The sequence below is a fragment of the Gavia stellata genome, chromosome 6, assembly GCF_030936135.1.
Source record: "Gavia stellata isolate bGavSte3 chromosome 6, bGavSte3.hap2, whole genome shotgun sequence".
Lineage (NCBI taxonomy): Eukaryota > Metazoa > Chordata > Aves > Gaviiformes > Gaviidae > Gavia > Gavia stellata.
In genome coordinates this window covers 28,059,276-28,077,383 of record NC_082599.1, presented here as the reverse complement: position 1 = coordinate 28,077,383, position 18,108 = coordinate 28,059,276, and the positions used below count along the sequence as shown (strand labels likewise).

At 43.1% G+C, this 18,108-nt stretch overlaps 1 protein-coding gene across 4 annotated transcripts in view; it reads right to left on the bottom strand.

Annotated features, from left to right (window-relative positions):
- Positions 1-18,108, bottom strand: part of DYNC1I1 (dynein cytoplasmic 1 intermediate chain 1) — a 179,318-nt gene that overhangs the window by 21,844 nt on the left and 139,366 nt on the right. For all 4 annotated transcript variants that reach the window (XM_059818411.1, XM_059818412.1, XM_059818413.1 and 1 more), the window contains one exon: positions 3,569-3,709. In XM_059818411.1, the coding sequence (XP_059674394.1) occupies positions 3,569-3,709 (141 nt within the window). The remainder of the gene's footprint in view (positions 1-3,568; positions 3,710-18,108) is intronic.

Here is an 18,108-nt window from a genome sequence, read left to right as displayed (position 1 = left end):
ATTAACAGGTAACAGATTAAGAAAGATGCAGTCAGAAAAACCTGCATGGTAAGAATATACCTTTTATTTTTCTTACTTTTATTGCTTACATAGTGTCAAAACCTGCTTGCAAATACATCTGTTATCTATTTCTAGAAACAGACACCATCTTCACACTTTCAAAGCTAAGGTACGGCATGCAAAAAAACCCCAACAAACATTTGAATGGGATATAACACAGCAGAAATAAGCAATTTTGTAAGTCAGTTTAATATCAGTTCATAGATAAATGAGACTCATTAATAACCTAGAGACCTTTTCCAATCTTGATCAAAAAGAAATGTAACGGGCACATAGGTAAGAAATCAGTATTTGGTATCCTGAAACTATCTGCAAACCTCACTATACTGATGCATAAAAATAATATTCAGTTTGCAAAACAATGAAGGAGTGGGTAAGAATTTTTTGCTTTTTAAGGTTTTTTATATTCATTTATCAAATATAAAAGAAAATGTGATGACTTCCATTGCTATTACAAAAACAATTTCTGGTATCCACAGATCAACATGAAGCACACAAATACCCTTGTTACTTTACAATGAGATTTTGAGAATAATTAGGTTGATTAAATCCATGGTACAGTCAAATGATTTCAGCTATTTTGATCAGAAAGCTTTCAGGAGAAATGTTTTTAATCCATATGGGGAGTAACACTAGCGGAAACTGTTACAGTTCAAAAATTTGAAGGTATATTGTAACTAAAACCAGGTATTTTCTTAGCTGGTTTACAAAATAATACCTGAATAATAATGTAGCTATTTCTCAAATTAAACAAAACCAGGTCTCATTAATAACAATCATACCTAGTTCTCATACAGAGATTTTTATCAATAGCTAGCTGTTAAACACATTAATATACCTGTTTTTTTTTCTGCTGTCTTCACAAATACTTTGACATCACATATCTGACATCTAAAAGTAATAACGATCTAAAAAATAGATGTTTCAAGATTTCTTATTACAAAGGCAAAAGTGCTGACAAGGACTTTTTTTCTCAGCAAATAGCAGTGCAGATTTAAACGGTATAATTAATTACAGAAATCTTGAAAATTACAAACTAACTATGACCTACCAGATAGAGGGAAAAAGGAAACAAAGATCACTTCCAGTTACGATGTTTAAAAGCACTGCTTACAGTTCTCTCTTTCAGTGGTACTTTTGCTGCTTCTCTTGCATAACAAAACCTCCCACCTATTCAGATTCTGCCAGTTTATAATTTATAGAGATTTTTTCATTTGCTTCATCAGTGCTCAGAAAGGAAACCAAAGGGTATTTCTGCCTCCAGAGACCCAAATTCGATTCTCATAAAAATACAAAGCTTGGATACCACAGAAATAATTCCAGTCTGATCCTTACATGAGAGCTGATTTTAACCTCTCAGAATGGAAATCATTTGTGAAATCAGGGGTGGCCTTGCATGCAGCAGAAAAGCAGGATCGAGCTTGAAATTAATTTTTTTTTCTGATGTTCCTATGTATTTATATGTAAACACACTGAAAATATTTCAGCAGTTTTCTACGTACAGCCTTATTATTGATGGGAATGGGATCAAGTAGTCCATACTAGTTTTTTTTGAAAGAAATTATGGTCTCATCGAGTGAAATGGCAAAGCATCAGTTGATTTCAAGCAGAACAGAATTTCAGCCCTGGTATTTGAGGGGAAAGGGTTATTTTTTTTTCTTCTTGAAATGCTGGGTTTTATGCTCTGTGTTTAAGCCTGCATTAATGAGAACACCTGAAGGATATGTCCCTCCCTTCCCAAAATAAATTCTGAGGAGACTCCTCCTGTATGTCCTCCAGCTGTATGTGCTCTAATTAAAAAGGCTGTGCTGCTTCCTGCTCAGAGCACTTCAAAAGGCCTCACTGCTCCCCTTGACAATGCAGCGCCCGGTGCTGGTTCCTCTTACCTGTCCATGCTTATTTATGGCAAGCACCACTCACTGGAAGCCATAAACTGCGCCCGTATTTTACTTTGGCTGAAATGTATAGCATGTTTATGTGAAAGGCATATTAATGATCAAACTAATCTTAAAAAATATTGTAAAAATTATGGTGCATGGGGGGAAATACTGCCGCTTACTCTTCTGTCTTCTCTTCTTTGGAAATAAAAAGAAACTGTCAGTTAATGCATGACCTTATTTTTACAGTCTGTCTGTTCTCAATTTTACATGGCATTAAGTAAAAATATGCAAGACTTCAGTTGTGGAAAAATATTTTGATTCTCATACTGAATACTGATTGCTGGTCATCCAAGAGTGACCTCAAGTAACACAACAGGTTTACTAAAAACCATTTTGGGGGGAAACTCAAATCCAGAAAATATAGTACCAACATAAGTCTGTAGCATTTTTTTAAATCTGAAATAACAGGAGAAAAAAGGGGTGTTTGGCACATTTAGAAAGTTTCTTTGAAAATACAGTATTTACCATTCTCAATCTTTGCAAAAAGCTCTCTGATTAATCCCTTCTCGTCTGTGAAATTTAAAGGTGCAACATTTCCTCCCCAGTGGTCCCCGCTATTTAGTTAATAGCAATGGAAAGAAAACTTTTTATTTTCCATTTACATTTGTGCCTTTAGGTTTCACAGCAAATTTTAAAGAGAAAAAGGGTGAGGGTATAAAATCACAAATAGCATGCGAGAGAGATGCCCTGTGCTTAAAAAACTCAAGCAGAGAAGCCTGCAACTCAGAAGGGTGGGAGGCGAGGGAAGATGCAGGGGCACGCTGGGTTTCTGTCATCTGGAGGCACTGGTATGGGGCTTGCAAGTTACAATCTCGGGAGGATTTGGAGCAGAGGATAAATGCGAAGGGGAATGAAGTCTCCCACCCAAACACGAAGCGCTTCCCGAGCGCGGGAGGCTGGCGAAGGGCTGCCCGGCCCCTGGGCCCAGCCGCAGGCCGGAGCGCTGGCAGGCCTGCGGCGGTTGCGGCCGGGCTGCCGAGGTGTGACCACCTGAGGGAGGGGAAGCATCGAAAACGTGGCGTTTGAAGCGCCTGGCTTTAGCGCGGCGTGCCAGAAACGGGGGGGGGGGGGGATATAAAAAAACTGCAAAACGGGCGCGGTTTAAAAGCGCACCTTAAAATAACAAGAGAGGGGAGGGAGACTCCTTCCCGAGTCGGCACCGCGGCTATTTATTTGTGTTGGCTTTTTGCCGGGGGTGCCGGAGTCGGCCCTCCCTACCCCGGCAGGTACCCGACAGCAGCAGCCCCGCCGCGGGTGAGGGAGGGAGGGAGGGAAGGAAGGAGGCGGGAAGGAAGGCGGGCGGGGGCGGGGGCGCTCAGGGGCCCCCGGCCACGGGACCTGCCCTCCCCGCCGCGGCCCGGGGCGCGGGCGGCGGCCGACGCCGGGCTCCCCGCGCCCTGAGGGAGCCCGGCGCCCCCGCAGACCCCAGCGGGGGGGCTCGGGGGGGGCTCGGCAGCGCCGCGCCGCCTGCCCTCACAGGGTTAAGGTCCCGCCCGGCGCCCCGCCGCCCGCCCGCCCGCCCTCGCCTTCCCGCCGCCGGCCGCCGTCGGGCCGCCGCGCCGCCTCACCTCGGTGTCGTTATTCAGGTTCCACAGATCCAGGCGCCCCATCCCGTCCACGCAGGCGAAGAGCGCGGGATGCACTGGCGACCACATGACATCGTAGACATAGTCGGCATTGTCTTCAAAGGAGTAGAGCGGCTTGTTGTGCTGTAAAGCAGAGAGAAGCATGAAGACTTCGTGGCGCTAGCGCTGCCTGGGGCTGTCTGGCGAGTCTAATTAAAAACTTTGCACATTTACAAAGTGTCATAAAACTTCCCCAGATGAAAGGTCCTCGCGAAGGGTGGGACTGCGCTTTAATGGGGCAACAACTGTCCGGTGGGATAAATGAGATGCCCGGCGTCAGGGGTGTGGGACGCGCGGGTGACGGGGCGGGGGGGAGCGCCCACGGCCTCTCCCGCGCCCGGTCGGCACCCCGGCAGTGGGAGGAGGGGGTGCGGCAGGCAGGCAGGCAGGCAGGCAGGCGAGGGAGCGAGCGAGCGAGCACGCACCGCCGCGCCCGCCCGAGCCAACCGCGCTTGCGGTCGCACCCGATAAGGATCGTGAGATCGGCGGGAAGCCGCGCGGCGGCCTCCGCGCCCCTCCGCGCACCGCGGGCGGCGCCTGCCACCTAGCGGCGGGCGGGGCGAGCACCCGCACCCCCCCGGCCCCGCGTGCCGCCTCAGGGCCCGGCTTCCCGCCGCCGGCCCTCGCCCGGCGGCGGCCCCGCGGCCCTGCCGGGGCGCCGTGCTGACAGCCGTGCCCGCCTCGGCCGGGAGCGAAGGCTGTCATCGTCAGCAGGCGGGAAGTCGGAGGGAAGTTAGGAAGTACACCGGGAATAAAGTGTAATTGTCTGTCGTGAATTATTCATCGCATCTGGCTTGTCTCATTTTTGCATAATGGCTTCGCTAATCCCCGATCAATTAATGGAAAATGAAATTTGAATGATAATGAAAACTCCAGAGATGAAAGAAATTAAGTATTCTCATGGCTTGTGACAGAAATCTAAACAATGGAACTTCTCTGAGGGTCTCCCTCCCTCCCTCCCTCACCCCCCAGCTGCCTGCGGCGGCCCCGCCGCCTCCCTGGCAAGCGGTGCACGGCGGGGACGAGGCCCGCACCCCCACCCCGGCGCTCACGAAGACTTCTGCGAGAAATAGAGTATCACACACGGTGCCTCTGTAAATGTCTATCTGTAGGATATCGCGGTCAGGTCCCTCTAGAATGCGTCCCCGGTTATTTTACAAAGGAAACAATATTGGGAATGCCTGCAGTGCTTTGCGTAGCCGTGCATTATTCTTCCGAAAAGTGGAGTGACTGACTACAATTATTACATCGCTTTTCTTTTGTATATTATTTATTTCGAACAATAACGCCATCTGTTTAATCTTGCTGGTTTTGTTTTCAGTCCTCCCGCACTATGCGGTGCTTCGTTCAACATCGGTGCTGCAAGCGCTGCGGCTCAGCACGTGGATGGGTGCGTGCATGCACATGTGTCTCCGTCCTGCCGTATTTGGGAGTACTCACATGACGTGTTGTTATTGCAGTACTGTACTGTAAATGATTTAGACAGATTTCTGTTCATCACAGGTATTATGAAAAATTATAAGAAGCATCCAGAGGTTTAATTACATGACTTTGACCTTTGAAAAGATACTGGAGATACAAAGGAATCAGGTTCTATAGGCCAGTTTTTCCTATTCTTGAATTAATGAAAGACACTTTGAATGATTACAGGATCAGGTCCCAAACTTTCATAACTGGCCTAATGGTTTTTTGTGCATTTCCTAAGAATAGAAAACATTTTGTTTTGTGTGACAATAAAACGAAATCAGAGCTTGAGCTTATTACCTCAAATTTATATAACATTTTTATTTCTTTTCCAAAGCTGGAGTTTTGCAAAAGAAAAGGAAAAAAAATTACAAGAATAGTTTCTTGCCTAAACAAGGTTTTGTTCTCCAAACGTATGTAACTGCTTAGTATATTATCAGTACCGGTGGAGTTACTTACACATGTTAATGGAATTACTTACATGCCTGTGCTAAAGCATTTGCAGGGTCGAGGGCCAAATGAAGACTAAGCTTTTGAAGAAGCAGAGGTATTTAATAGGAAATTTCAAAGTGAATCTCTTCAGCTGTTAGCTGGGAAATAGTATTTAGAGTGGGCCATGTGGATCCACTACGTCTATCTGCCATATTGTGTATTTTCACTGAAAACATCTAATTTTGGTTCAAATACATCAACTGTCTAAATGCTGGAAAAATGGGCATTGAACACAGTAGTACACCAAAGGGAAAGGAAATCTGGTCAACTGCTAGGTGGCTGGTATTTTTCTTACTTATGGGAAATGTGCTGCACATATAGCACTTTAACATTTAATGTCACGGGAGAAGTAACAAAATTCCACAGGAGTAAGAGGACTATTAAGATATCAATCAATCCAGGGCAGATTTCAGTTAGCATTTCCTTTTTGTCAACATATCAAAACTGGTTTTGATCTTATTTTGCGTGTGACACTTTTATGCTCTTTTTAGTTCTGCCAGTTTATTTTCCAATTCATGCCTAAAGACCAAGGCATTAGAAGGAAAGGTCAGGAGATGTGGTTCTAGTCTGTGTCGTGCTGTTCACATGCTGTACAACCTCTGGCAAATAGCGTTGGCTGATGTGCCTCAGTTTCCCTGTTAGCAAAATAAAAACACTTTCAGAGTGCTGGTATTTGAGGTGAAAAGCACAGCAGATATGCAGTGTGTATTGCCTTTACCATAACAGTGGAAATACTCAGTCAGCTAGGAAGTCAGAGGGAAAATCTGGACAACAGGAATAATATGGCTATTGAGAAAGACCTCAAGACATGCAAGGAATGACACAGAAATGAATGGAGATGAATAGGGAGTGGAGCACTCTAAGTAAATAAGAAATTGCAGCCATGTGAGCAGCCCAAGCAAAAGGCAAGATCAACTGCAGTGTGGTTGGGAAAATGGGGAGAAATCATATGGCACCACCGGGCAGGGGTAGTGGAACTGAGCTACAGCCTTCATAGTGCCCCCAGTATCTTCTGCCCTCCCAGCTTGACTAGCTTCCAGTGGAAAAAAAAGTATTCCCCATGCTATGTCTTGTTGTCTCGCACTGTTTAACTAGAGAAGAACATAACAACTGCATCAGGGCAAGCTGGAGGTCCCTCTTGCTTAGCATTCTGTCTTCAACAGTAAGAGCAAATGACCTTTCTTAAAAGCTGACATTTCATTCTGGTCTGATTTTGCCCACTGAGAGCAGTTATGTTGATTTCATTGTGGAGACTCGATTTGTAAGGTTAAGTGTGTATATAAACATTTGCAGGACTTCCTTACTGTAAGCCTGTTAACTAAGGGCCCAGGACTGCAGATTCTTTTAATGTAAGGATTTATGAGTAAGGACCGATACCGACCACTTTTAGAAAATGTTGAAATGTGGAACCATGTAAAGGTCACTTTAAAGCAGTTTTAAATTACCAAAACTTCAGACTTACACAATCTATAACTAACATATGGCTATTATTATAAAACAACTGAAATTTAAACTTGATGAGCTTTCATTCTTAAATATCAACCCACTCTGTTATTCAGTAGAACAGAAGAAATAGTTTAAAGCGGTATCTTCAGACAAACTTGGGCCAAATCTACTTATTACTGTAGAAGAGAGTTTGGAGTGAAAATGTGGCCCTACTGAATCGATGGAGTTTTGCCATTGATTTCAATAGGACAGAATTTGAGCGTTTAGTGGAAAAAGCAAAAAAGCCAATTCGAAGACACATGTTTTTGTCTCATTTATTTAAACATGTTGTCAAAATCGGTTGTTCATCCTCAGTGTTTGTATACGGGCATTGTTTAAAAGAACAATGCAGAGTGAACATTTTAAATACATGGGAGCTGTCTAGGAATTAGCACTTGTCTATGAAATAAGAAACTCACCTAAATAAATAAATACTACATATTTATATAAAAGAGATCTTTTTTTCCACATATAAATTTGACCAGTCTATTCCACTTCTTATTTGCATACAAGAATTTTCTTTAATCCAGGAGGCGCCACACGTAAAGTAGCTAATTATCCATATAAAGGAATGTATACATATCCGCAGGTTTTAACTGGCATTTGACTTCTAAAAAGCCACGGAAAAAGCTATTGGCTTTGCCCGTTTCATGAAAGGAGCGTTCTACTTTCAGCAGTACAGATGTATGGTGACACCACACACTCTGTTGTCTACCCGTCTTTCTTTCTACTCCATTGTGTTCCGTTCTAAAGACAATAAGCTAAGCCTGTACTTCTGGCCCACACTGTATTAAAAACAGCCGTGAGTGTTGTGCGGTATTGTAAGTTGATTCAAGCTAATTTGATTTTTCTAGGTGTGCAGAAAATACGACAGATTCATTAGTCTTTGGCATAGAAACTTTCTGAACAAGCTGATGTATTTGTTTAGGCTCAAGCTCTGGCTCTCGGGCACTTGGAAAGAGCAGAGCCAGAGCAGTCCTGAGCAGGGTGGCTGCTCTTGTGTCTGGCCCTTGAACAAACCAGGGAATAGGGGGTTGGAACTAGATGATCTTTAAGGTCCCTTCCAACCCAAACCATTCTATGTTTCTAAGAATTTGGCCCCTATGGGACCAAATATTGTATAAATAGCCTTTATTCATTAAAAAACAAAAAAACCCTACAAAATGGTGTCAAAGGAACACATTTCTTCCAGCGCAGATAACACATAGGGAAGCGATACTCTGCTGTCTTTATTCAAAGCAAGTGTTACGGTGTCACACTGACTAGAGGGATACAAAAGAAACCAGGATAGGGCACAGCTTGTGAGACTTCCAAAGAGGTTAGGATCTAAGCTCTTTCACTGTTTTATAGACCCTAGCTGCTAGACCCAGTCTTCTCCACCTTGGGAGAGACATCTTACTACTTTGCTGAATCCAGGCTCATCTTTTCCTTTCTGACCCTGCCAGTTAGCCAGGGCAACCCAAAAGATGCAGACAGTATAAGCAGAAATTAAAAGCTGCTGGGAATTTTGAGGCAAATACTCCTCACATCAGCTTTACCTTGGTTTTGTCCTTTCCTCCTTCAACAGTCTCTGTCCTGGGTCACCAAATGTTAGCTGTTTGGGGTTACTTGTGCACACCTCTTGTGGTGGGGGGTAAGTTCTCCGCTGTGTGTATGGCTCTACTACTCTTGTAAGCCTTCATGTTCTCCATTTGTATGAAGTCAAAGAGGCTCTGTTTTTTATTCAGACGGATTGATCTCCATAGAAATTTTGCCAGTTCTGGACTGCCATGTTTCTCCCAAATCTGTTCTTTAATAGTTATGATAATATAGGATAATCCAATAGCTCCTGCTTTAATATTATACTTGGGGGACTTTATTTAGTTCAGATTATGCTAGCTTTTAAAAGCTACAGCAATCCCAGGAACTGTTATGAGATGCCATAAATCAGAGGCGCTAGTTACAGGTACATCCCTGATGGCTCTGCAAAGTCTGTCTGCATTCTCCCCAAAGGGTACCATTATCCCACAGACCCCGATACTATACAACTCACAACTTGCAATCTGCTCCACATTTTCCAGGACTAGCCAGACCTTCAAGGATGGCAATGGGGAAGCAAAAGGGGGATATTTACGCTCTTCAGCTTTAGCCACCCAATGTCACTGGCTAACTGAGATGCCCTAAATTGAGTTACATGAGTAATAGCTCCTTTACCTGTCTTTAAATTCCTTCTGGCAATCAGATTCGATGCTGAATCACAGAGGAGCATCTGGGGCTCAATGGATATTTCACTGGGCTGTGACCTATGTACATGTTGTGTCATCTCACTGTCAGATGATTATTAGGTCACTGAATCAAGAATAAACTGCATTTTTGGGCAAGGGAATAGGCTTCATTTTTAGATTCAGTAGTAACAGGGGGGAAGAAATGAGTGTGGAAATAATCCCTACACTATTCACAGCCCTGTTTTATTTAAGTATTGTAGTGTTACTACACTGATTGGTTTTTGGCATCCTAAAAGTTGCAGACAGTCAAGGCAGAAAGCTGTTCACTTTTAGAAATTATTGTTCTTGCAGAGATGCTGAAACTGTTGCCTCTTTTAATTGTCAATAATAAAAGAAAGTCCAATATTTTTGCATAAACATGTGGGAATTATTAGAGATGGAGGAGGGGACAAGGGTGAGACCGAAAGGAAAGGGGCTATGAGACCAGACCAAGTCTGGAGATAACATGATGATTACATTTTTGTGGTTTTCTTCAAAGTCAAAGTGTCATGGGTGAGAATACAAGAAGGAAGCAAAGGAAAAAAGGTTTGATGATTGGCACAGGCGGTTTTAATGAGAACCGATCTTAATGTTTAATACTGTGGCACGGAGAAAAAAAATAAAAGAACTTGGGAAGTCAGACATCACCTGACCTTCAGGAGCGTCAGAAAGTCAGACAGCAGAGCTTTTGGGGTCTGTGGAGATAGTCTGAAAGCTATACTGACAGGTAAACTGCTCATTTGGTTAATCCTCCTTAACTGTTTTAAGGCCGCTGCAGAGATGCGACACCTTCAGGCTGTGCTGCTAGACTTCAGTTGTTCACTTTGGTCTTTCAGCTCTCTTCTACCCTGTCTTTCCACTTAATGGAAAAAGACCTTTTTATTTTCTAAAGAAAAAAAGCAGAAAGTATGGCATTCCTCTTCATCACTGTGTATTAGCTGAGGAACTATTTTCAGTGAGTTTGATATAAATGTGTATTACTTGATGTCTAATGTAAATTTAAATGAATTGATGCTAAGATATCTGCTTGCCACAGATAAACTTTACAAACATCAGAAGGTATGTAAGGTGTTGAAACTCTACAAAACAGCCTTAAGAAAGATTTTATGAAGAAGCTAATATGCAGACTGGGTTATAGTGAGGCACCAGGGTGGACAGTGTTCCCCAGCTCACTTTTCTCCCCAGTTCCTACTGGCCAGGCTGGTGTATGCTTGTTTTTGCAATTTAGATCACTCCGTTTTATTCCCAGTCTGGAGCCCCTCTTACTCCACACTTGCAAGAGTTGTGCCTACAGGCTTCCACTGCTTGAGGTTTAACACCTTCTGCTCCACCCGCCCACATCAAGCTGGATGCAGTGTGGATGGCAACAGTGGAGAAGCCTGTGCAGGTATTTGCCATTTGTTCTGTATTTCCTCAGACTGCTGACTTCATCGCTAAATGTTCATCAAGTTTTCCACCTTCTATTTAAAACATGCTTTAAGCAAGCCAGCACTTCTTCCTATCCTACTAACTATGCATTTCAGTCACGAGATTTCTTTAGAAATACTATCATTTTCTTTTGGAATTTCTACCTACTTCTAAAGATGGCTCAACATCTTCTTTTAAGAAGCTCAAAGCACTATAGAGGTCTTATTGTCCCTGCCTAGCAAACTGATTCAGTTTCTCTAGCTCATACTCCTGCCTTTGTATTACTATATTCTTGGATTTTTTTCAGAGAAGCACTTGGGATACTTGCTGAGAAATATGAGCCAGGCATGGTTTTGCTAGACTGACGGAAGAATCACCAAATCCTGGTCAGAGGAAACACTGAACACCGAGTGAAACATTGAAGAAGGGTGGATTTGGTCTTCTACCTCCAGTTGTCACTCCCTTTTTATACCCCGCATAGGTGGGGTCAGAAAGCAGCGCTGAAGAGCAAGTGGGATGCTTTGGGAGGAGATGGATCACTGTCCTAGTGCTCTCCCATCATGCAGGAGAGGCAGCAGCACGCACTTACATCCTGAGCCTACTCCTGTTGGAGTCAGTGGGACTGGTCTCCCTGCTTCGGGCCTCAAGTTGTTAAAGAGAGGTAGTTTAGCTCAAATTGCGAGGCAAGGAGAGGAACGGGATAATGTAGCTGTGGTTTCAGGGGGTTGTTTCCTACCCCTGTGACTCTGATGGGAACATTCAGTATGAGGCCCCGGGAAATTCAATTTTTCATTTTAATGGAAAATGCTGCTTCATCACGGCCTGGCATTGCATGTGGGCTCGGCGAATTACCAGGCTTTCAAGCAACTCTGCTGCTGCAGTTCCAGCTGCCAGGAAGCACAGGCAGGGGCATGGGGAACATTTCAGGACAGCTGACATGGCCTGATGTTACAGCACTGACTGCTGAACAGTCAAGATTAGTACTTGTAGCTGCTGCCACCAGGATGCCCACAAAGCTTTCATGGGTCAGCAAGCAATGATTTTGAGGCTAATTATCATTGAAGAGAACCCCATCTTGTAGGATTTTGAATACAGTTCTTTTTTTTTACTGATAACAAAAGTCTTTCACATAGCAGAGAAAGGACGGCTGCATGAAGCAGATGGGAGATTTCCATTAGGGAGGAAGTCCTGGGCTTTATATATTGATAATTTTCCCGAAATGTTTCACTATTACATGTGAGCCCAATCCTCCAGTGTAATTCTGCAACAGAACAGTCAGTGGGAGGGTTGCATTTTGATTTCACGGGAAAAAGGAATCACAATTTTGTTTTGTACAGATTATATGAGCTCCTCAAATCCAATTTTGCTTTCCATGTGCAAATAAAGCTTTCACTGGCTACAGCTGGATTTATGTTAGGGTTTTCAGAAATAGAGTTTAGCCCACTGAGTTTTTCAGAACAGCCTCGGTATTTTAGATGAATGTTTTATTTTTATGTGTGTGACTTCACGAAGTGTTTCACAAAGAAGCAGCATAGTTTGTGTGAGTAAATGAAGTATGTCGGCCAGCTAAAGAATATTTTCTTATCACTTTTCAAATATGACTACACCGAAAAACAAAATCATGAGAAACATTTCATGTGAAGAACTTGGGGCTGATTTCAAGCCACCTGACTTCGCTTTGGTTTTGCTCTTTAAAATTACCTAGAAAATACCATAATCTTCTTTTTTGCACAACTGGATGACAGCCAGACCTCTGGCTCCAGAGGTAAAGGGCAAAAACTAAAAAAATCCTGTCTGAACAGGCAACTCCACCCTCTTCCCCAAGTCAGCTTGGCCTTTTGACAGAAAGTGAGCTCTGAAGGAAATTCATTCATTGCCTTGTTTTTGGACAAAACTCAAAATTCTGAACTCACACCACAGAGAGACTGTTTCCATGAAATCCAGCACACTATTTTATCACCCTTTGTCTTTTCCTAAAATCAGATAAAATTAGCATTTGGACAGTGATTAATCAGATTAATCATTTTAATTGCTTTTATCAAAGAGAAAAGCCTGCACTGGAAATGCAGTGTTGTCAAAGGAAGGTGATTGCCTTATAAGCAGAGTCAAGAAGGAGCTCCGGGTTGTGATGCAGCAGTGGGGGGGACTGTTCTAGCCAGGTATCCAAAATAAGAGGGGTTAAATCATTCCCTGAGCTAGATGTTTGAGCCCCACCAAAATCAATGGGAGAGAGGGATTAGTAAAGGATTCCAAGAGAGAAGAAAATATGGAAAACTGTATTCAGTTCACCTACTCCCAAAATAGACTAAAGTTTTGGTCTCCCTCACAGTACGTTGTTTCTTTTCCTCTTTTCCTTCTGATGATATTTCCTATGCCTCCCTAAACTCTCTGGGCCCTTCTGAGATCACCCACCGTGGCACTAGAGACAGATGCAGATTGCATCCAGATTCAGTGGGGTGGTAGATGCAGAAAGCCAGAGGTCCTGACACCACTACAGTTTGATTTAGCATCTAGTCAGAGCACACTCTGGCTTTCTTCTGCTTGTATCTCAGCTTTTCTGGCTGCAGAATCAAGCTATAGCTGTGTGTGTGTGGTGTGGGATAAAGAGGCTGATTCCTTCTTGGTAGTGGTTTGGGAGAAACCAGAATAAGAAGACAGACCCAGGAGCTCAGAAGTGCTGCTACATCTGCCAGTTTATATATGATCTGAGGCTGTCCAGATGCAAGAAAGCCATCAAAAGCTGCAACAACTGATTACCTGCCAGACTTGGGCTCCTGTATAGTCAGTGGTGGGAAGTAATGGTGGTACCTCCAAGAAATGTCTGCTGTATGCATTGCAACTACTTCTTTCCAGTGGCTGCATAAGAAACCAAAGTATGGAAGCCCTAAATAATAAAGAATCCAGGAGGATCCGACTTCACATGCAGTAAGAGTCATCTAAAATGCCTCGTGCTAATGTGAGAAGACTGAATATGGCCCAAAGGATTTAGGAAAGCTTAGAAAATAACATTAAGAATGAACAGGTTCAAGACTGAAAGTAGTGATACTTTCTAAATTTCACTAAGTCCAGATCTCATCTACACTTAACTGTATGCAAGATGAGGTACATGAGTAACCTCTGCATTTCACCAGTCCATTTTGCTGTCGGAGACCAGTCTGATCCCATTACAAACTGGAGAAGTAGGGCTGGCCCCAAGTGGACAAAGCTGGTTTTCATCAGGAACAGTCAGCACATTAAAATCAAAGCTTTACTCTGAGAAGATCCTACTTTCAGTGAAACCAGAGTTGTTCATAGGCACAAGATATAGCTCAGAGCAAAATGGCAAGATCATCACAGCACTTCCTCCCCTTAGGGAAGACACATGTTCCAGGCCTACTCAGGCAGACCTTTGCAGCGTGGCTTGGTGCCCAAACCACTGGCTTACAGGATACTCTTGTGGAGCTCCTACACTCTTCATAAATAACTGCGTATTCACTGAAATAGGAACATCTTCCATAAGGCAGGAAAATGCTATATACCATTAACCACTAACATCAGTGTCTCTAATTTGTGATCCACTCTAATCACCTGCCACAGGACTCCAGTAAATCAAGTCCTTGACTCCAGCATTTCCAATTACAGTTAAAACAATTTTCATGTGGGAGAATTCACCAAGTTGTTGTAATAGTTCACTAAGTTTACTGTCCTTTTATCATGACTACATGTTTGACTACATTTCTATTTGGATCTTTAACTTCAGGCAATGCTATCTATAACACAAGAGGCTGTCATTCACCCACTTAATGTGATTGAAGTTATACTAGAAAAAAATCTGAGCCAGTAACCAAATATCTTCATACATGGTATTTTTAATGTAAAAAATAGTAAGTTCTTAATCTTAAAAAAAATGATGACCCTGTTATTTTAGTAAACTTTAAAAATTGCCCATTTGTGAGTGCATTGTTTTCTTGGTGACTAATCCACACAATCATGTAATGCTGTGATTCATTCTGCTACATCATTTTCCATCACAGTAAGTTTGGTCTATCACGTTGATCCTATCAGATCCTATCAGCCAGGGTTTTGGGGAAGGGGACTGGGGGGGTAGAGGTACCTATCTTTAGCACCACCACCACATGCTTCTTTGCATTGTTCTAGTGATAGGCTTCAGCTTGACCTCTGAGGAGACAGTGTTCAACCTCTAGACCAAATTAAAACCAGTGGAGTTTGAAGTTATATGCTGATAGGAAGGTATGAAAGTGCAAGGCAAAATAATTTACTCCAAGGGTCAGGAGGACTGGGTCATACCAAGATAATCAGCAAACAGATGGGCATAAGATATTGAAGGTACAGAAATGTACGTGAAGGCACATAGCATAGAAACATGAATTTTTGCTGTTTAAAATGTGGTTTCTCAAAAAGCACAACAGACTGCAGACTGGAACAACATGGGACACCAAAAGAGGAGAGCAACATGTGAAGAGCGTAGGAAAGAGAAGACAAACGAGAGGGACTAGGAAGGAGCTACCGTTGGTGCACATGCTAGTAAGGCAAAACTGAGCACGGACACAAAAGTAGTTAGTCTGTCACTGAAGGCACACATGTCTTCTGGCTCAATTAGTCCTTGCTAATGGTTGGTGGTGGACCTACTACCAGTCTGCTCACCTCTGTCCCTCCTTCTGATTATGGCAGTCACCACCATTACTTAAACATTAGGCAAAGAGGGAGATAAGCATGGATGGGGATACAGCAATGCTGTTACAGTTATTCCAATCTCTCTTCTAGTCAACTGCCCATCTGAGCATGACTTAGGCATAGATGCAAGAGGAGAAAAACAGTCATTAGCACCTCCCCTCAATGGAAGGATAAGAGATAAAGGAGACGTGAAGGATGAAAGAGCTAACAAAATCCAGCTCTCTATGCAGACCTTTATTAACTCCCTCAGCCGCAACCAAGCCATCTTCTAGGCTTTAGCTGAAACTAGCTTATGTTTTGCTACGCTTTAACAATTCCAAGCTAGCTCCTGTCCCTTGACACAATATCTAAAAATTCACACTCCAAAGAGCAATTGCTGTAATAATAACAATACTTACATTTCATTATTTAACCTCATGCTATTTGTTCATGAGGATTAGTGCTTAATTAATTAACAACACTTGGCATTTCCACTTAAGACTTTACCTCTTCAAAGCATTGTACTACCTAATTAAGGACAGAGCTCTGCAGACACTTCACATCAGGACTTCCTTTTGACGGCTCTGCATCCAAGACTTGCTCACATGGTGTAGCATGAATTCAAGTTGAAGCCCTATTGACTTCATCAGGAACCAGGTAACGCCCTGGCTATCAAGTGACTATCTTTGCAAATTCCTGTTCTTTTCCTGTTGCTTCTGGTTGCTTACAATTCACCCAGGGATCTAATTATTGGCTAATGTGATGGGTGATAATGTGAACCTTGTATTAGCATTGTCTACAAAACCTTCATTCTTTCATTAGTGAAAACCTTATTCTTAGTCACCTGGTTGAACTGCCTTTAGATAGAAAATGTGTTAACCACAAAAACAGATTATAAAATGTCAAGCGAGAGTTTTTAAGGGAGATGGTGCTTTCAATCCATCAGTCAAATGCCTGCTATGAAATTGCCTTTCTTGTAAGCACCCCAGGGTGCGACACAACATCAATAGACAATACAAACACAGAGCTTTTGTGGTTCACTTTACAATTGGACATTGACTGTGAACCTGTGAAACAGAAAGGAATTGGATTTCATGACCAAAGAGGATAATGGGCACAGGATTAAGTCAACAACACGGGTAGAAGCAGGAATGCAATATGGCATTGCATGCTGATAGGGAGATTAAATTTACAAATAAGAAACCAAAGGAATAAACCAATTCTGAGTAAACTCTCACAAACCAGCAGTAGCACTCAATGCTTTACATCAATCTATTTTTTTTTCAGAGAATCAAACATGCTGATGGGTTTATTCAAAGCCCACTGATTGACTAGGCCCTGACTATGGGAACTGAACAAAGAGAGCCCTAAATATGTAAGAGCTTCAGCCAAGAGAATTGTCCAGACAGTATGGAAAGAAACGTCTGCCGGAGTCAAATTGGAAGAAAAAGAAAACATTCATCACAGTTCAACAGCTTGTCTAGTGTCTCAGAGGATGTCTTCACAGGGCAGTGGCTGGCAGTGCAGCAGCCTGGGGCTGCTGCTGCTCAAACCTGCTCTAGAAGAAAGCAAGCGATCCAATACAGCAATGCGGTGTCCAGCTCTGAGTGGTGATGTGGTGTGTCACATGCACGTCACAGCTCACATCAGCTAGGTCAGGAAGCTTTCTCAGGAAGCCCTCTTGCCAGATGATCCACAGCTTGATAGATATTAGAAATTTAAATGGTTTGGTTCTTTGAAAACTGACTGTATTGAACAGAATCTGACCTAACCATTTTGGCACTGAATTCTTCCACAAGGATAACTGTGTACTGCTAACTGCAGTGTCTTTGTGCCCAAAATATGCTGTGCTAGTGTTACTGCTACCTTCTAAAATCCCAGGAGCTTACAATAAAAAACAGGCCTTATTATCCCTTAATATAATTTCATTTAAGCTGCAGATGGATGAGACCCTTATTGCCATATTCAACCTCAAGCTGAGGGTCAGATATTCATCCTAGACTTTTCTGGACATGTGTGTTTGGAATTCAGTACCTGCCTTTCACCTTCCCCCCAGTCCCCACAAATTCTTTTCCCCTTACTCAGCTTCAACTTCAACCCTCCAATATTCCCTTGCCACCAGTTAGTTACCAGTGTCCAGGGCTCCCTTATCTCAGACATCAAACAGCCTCGCCAGCCCCAACAAGCTAACACCTAAGCTCTCCATCACTTGGTTATCCTGCAGCCCTTTCTAACATTTACCACCTAGGACCCATCCCAGACCCATTCCAGCCTGCCCATGACCACTCCCCTGGACCAATTCTGCATTGATTAAGGCTGGGTCCACTGACATATGTGGTTACATGCCAATTAGGTAAATCATGCACCTTTCTTATAATGAGTTTCCTCAAATGTAACACTCAAGACAAAACTGTCAGCTGTGGTCACTGTCGATCAGGAAAAGATACCTGTTAATTAGCATGCACATTGGATCAGGCCATTAACGAATGCATTGTGAAGCTACTGTGGAAGCTGATTCAAGTTATTACCTAGGTAACTGTGCTTCTGTTTCCAGCACAAGGCTGTCACATGAGCCCTTCTGATCACTTTTGTATTTACATTTGCTGTGCATCTGTCCTAGCATCTCCAAGCCCTGACGTCTTGGAGGAACACACGCTGAGATACTTCCTGACTGGGGTTAGCTTCCAGTACTGGAACTCTGCTGGGTGCAGCTCAAGATGTGAACCAAACGCAAGCATA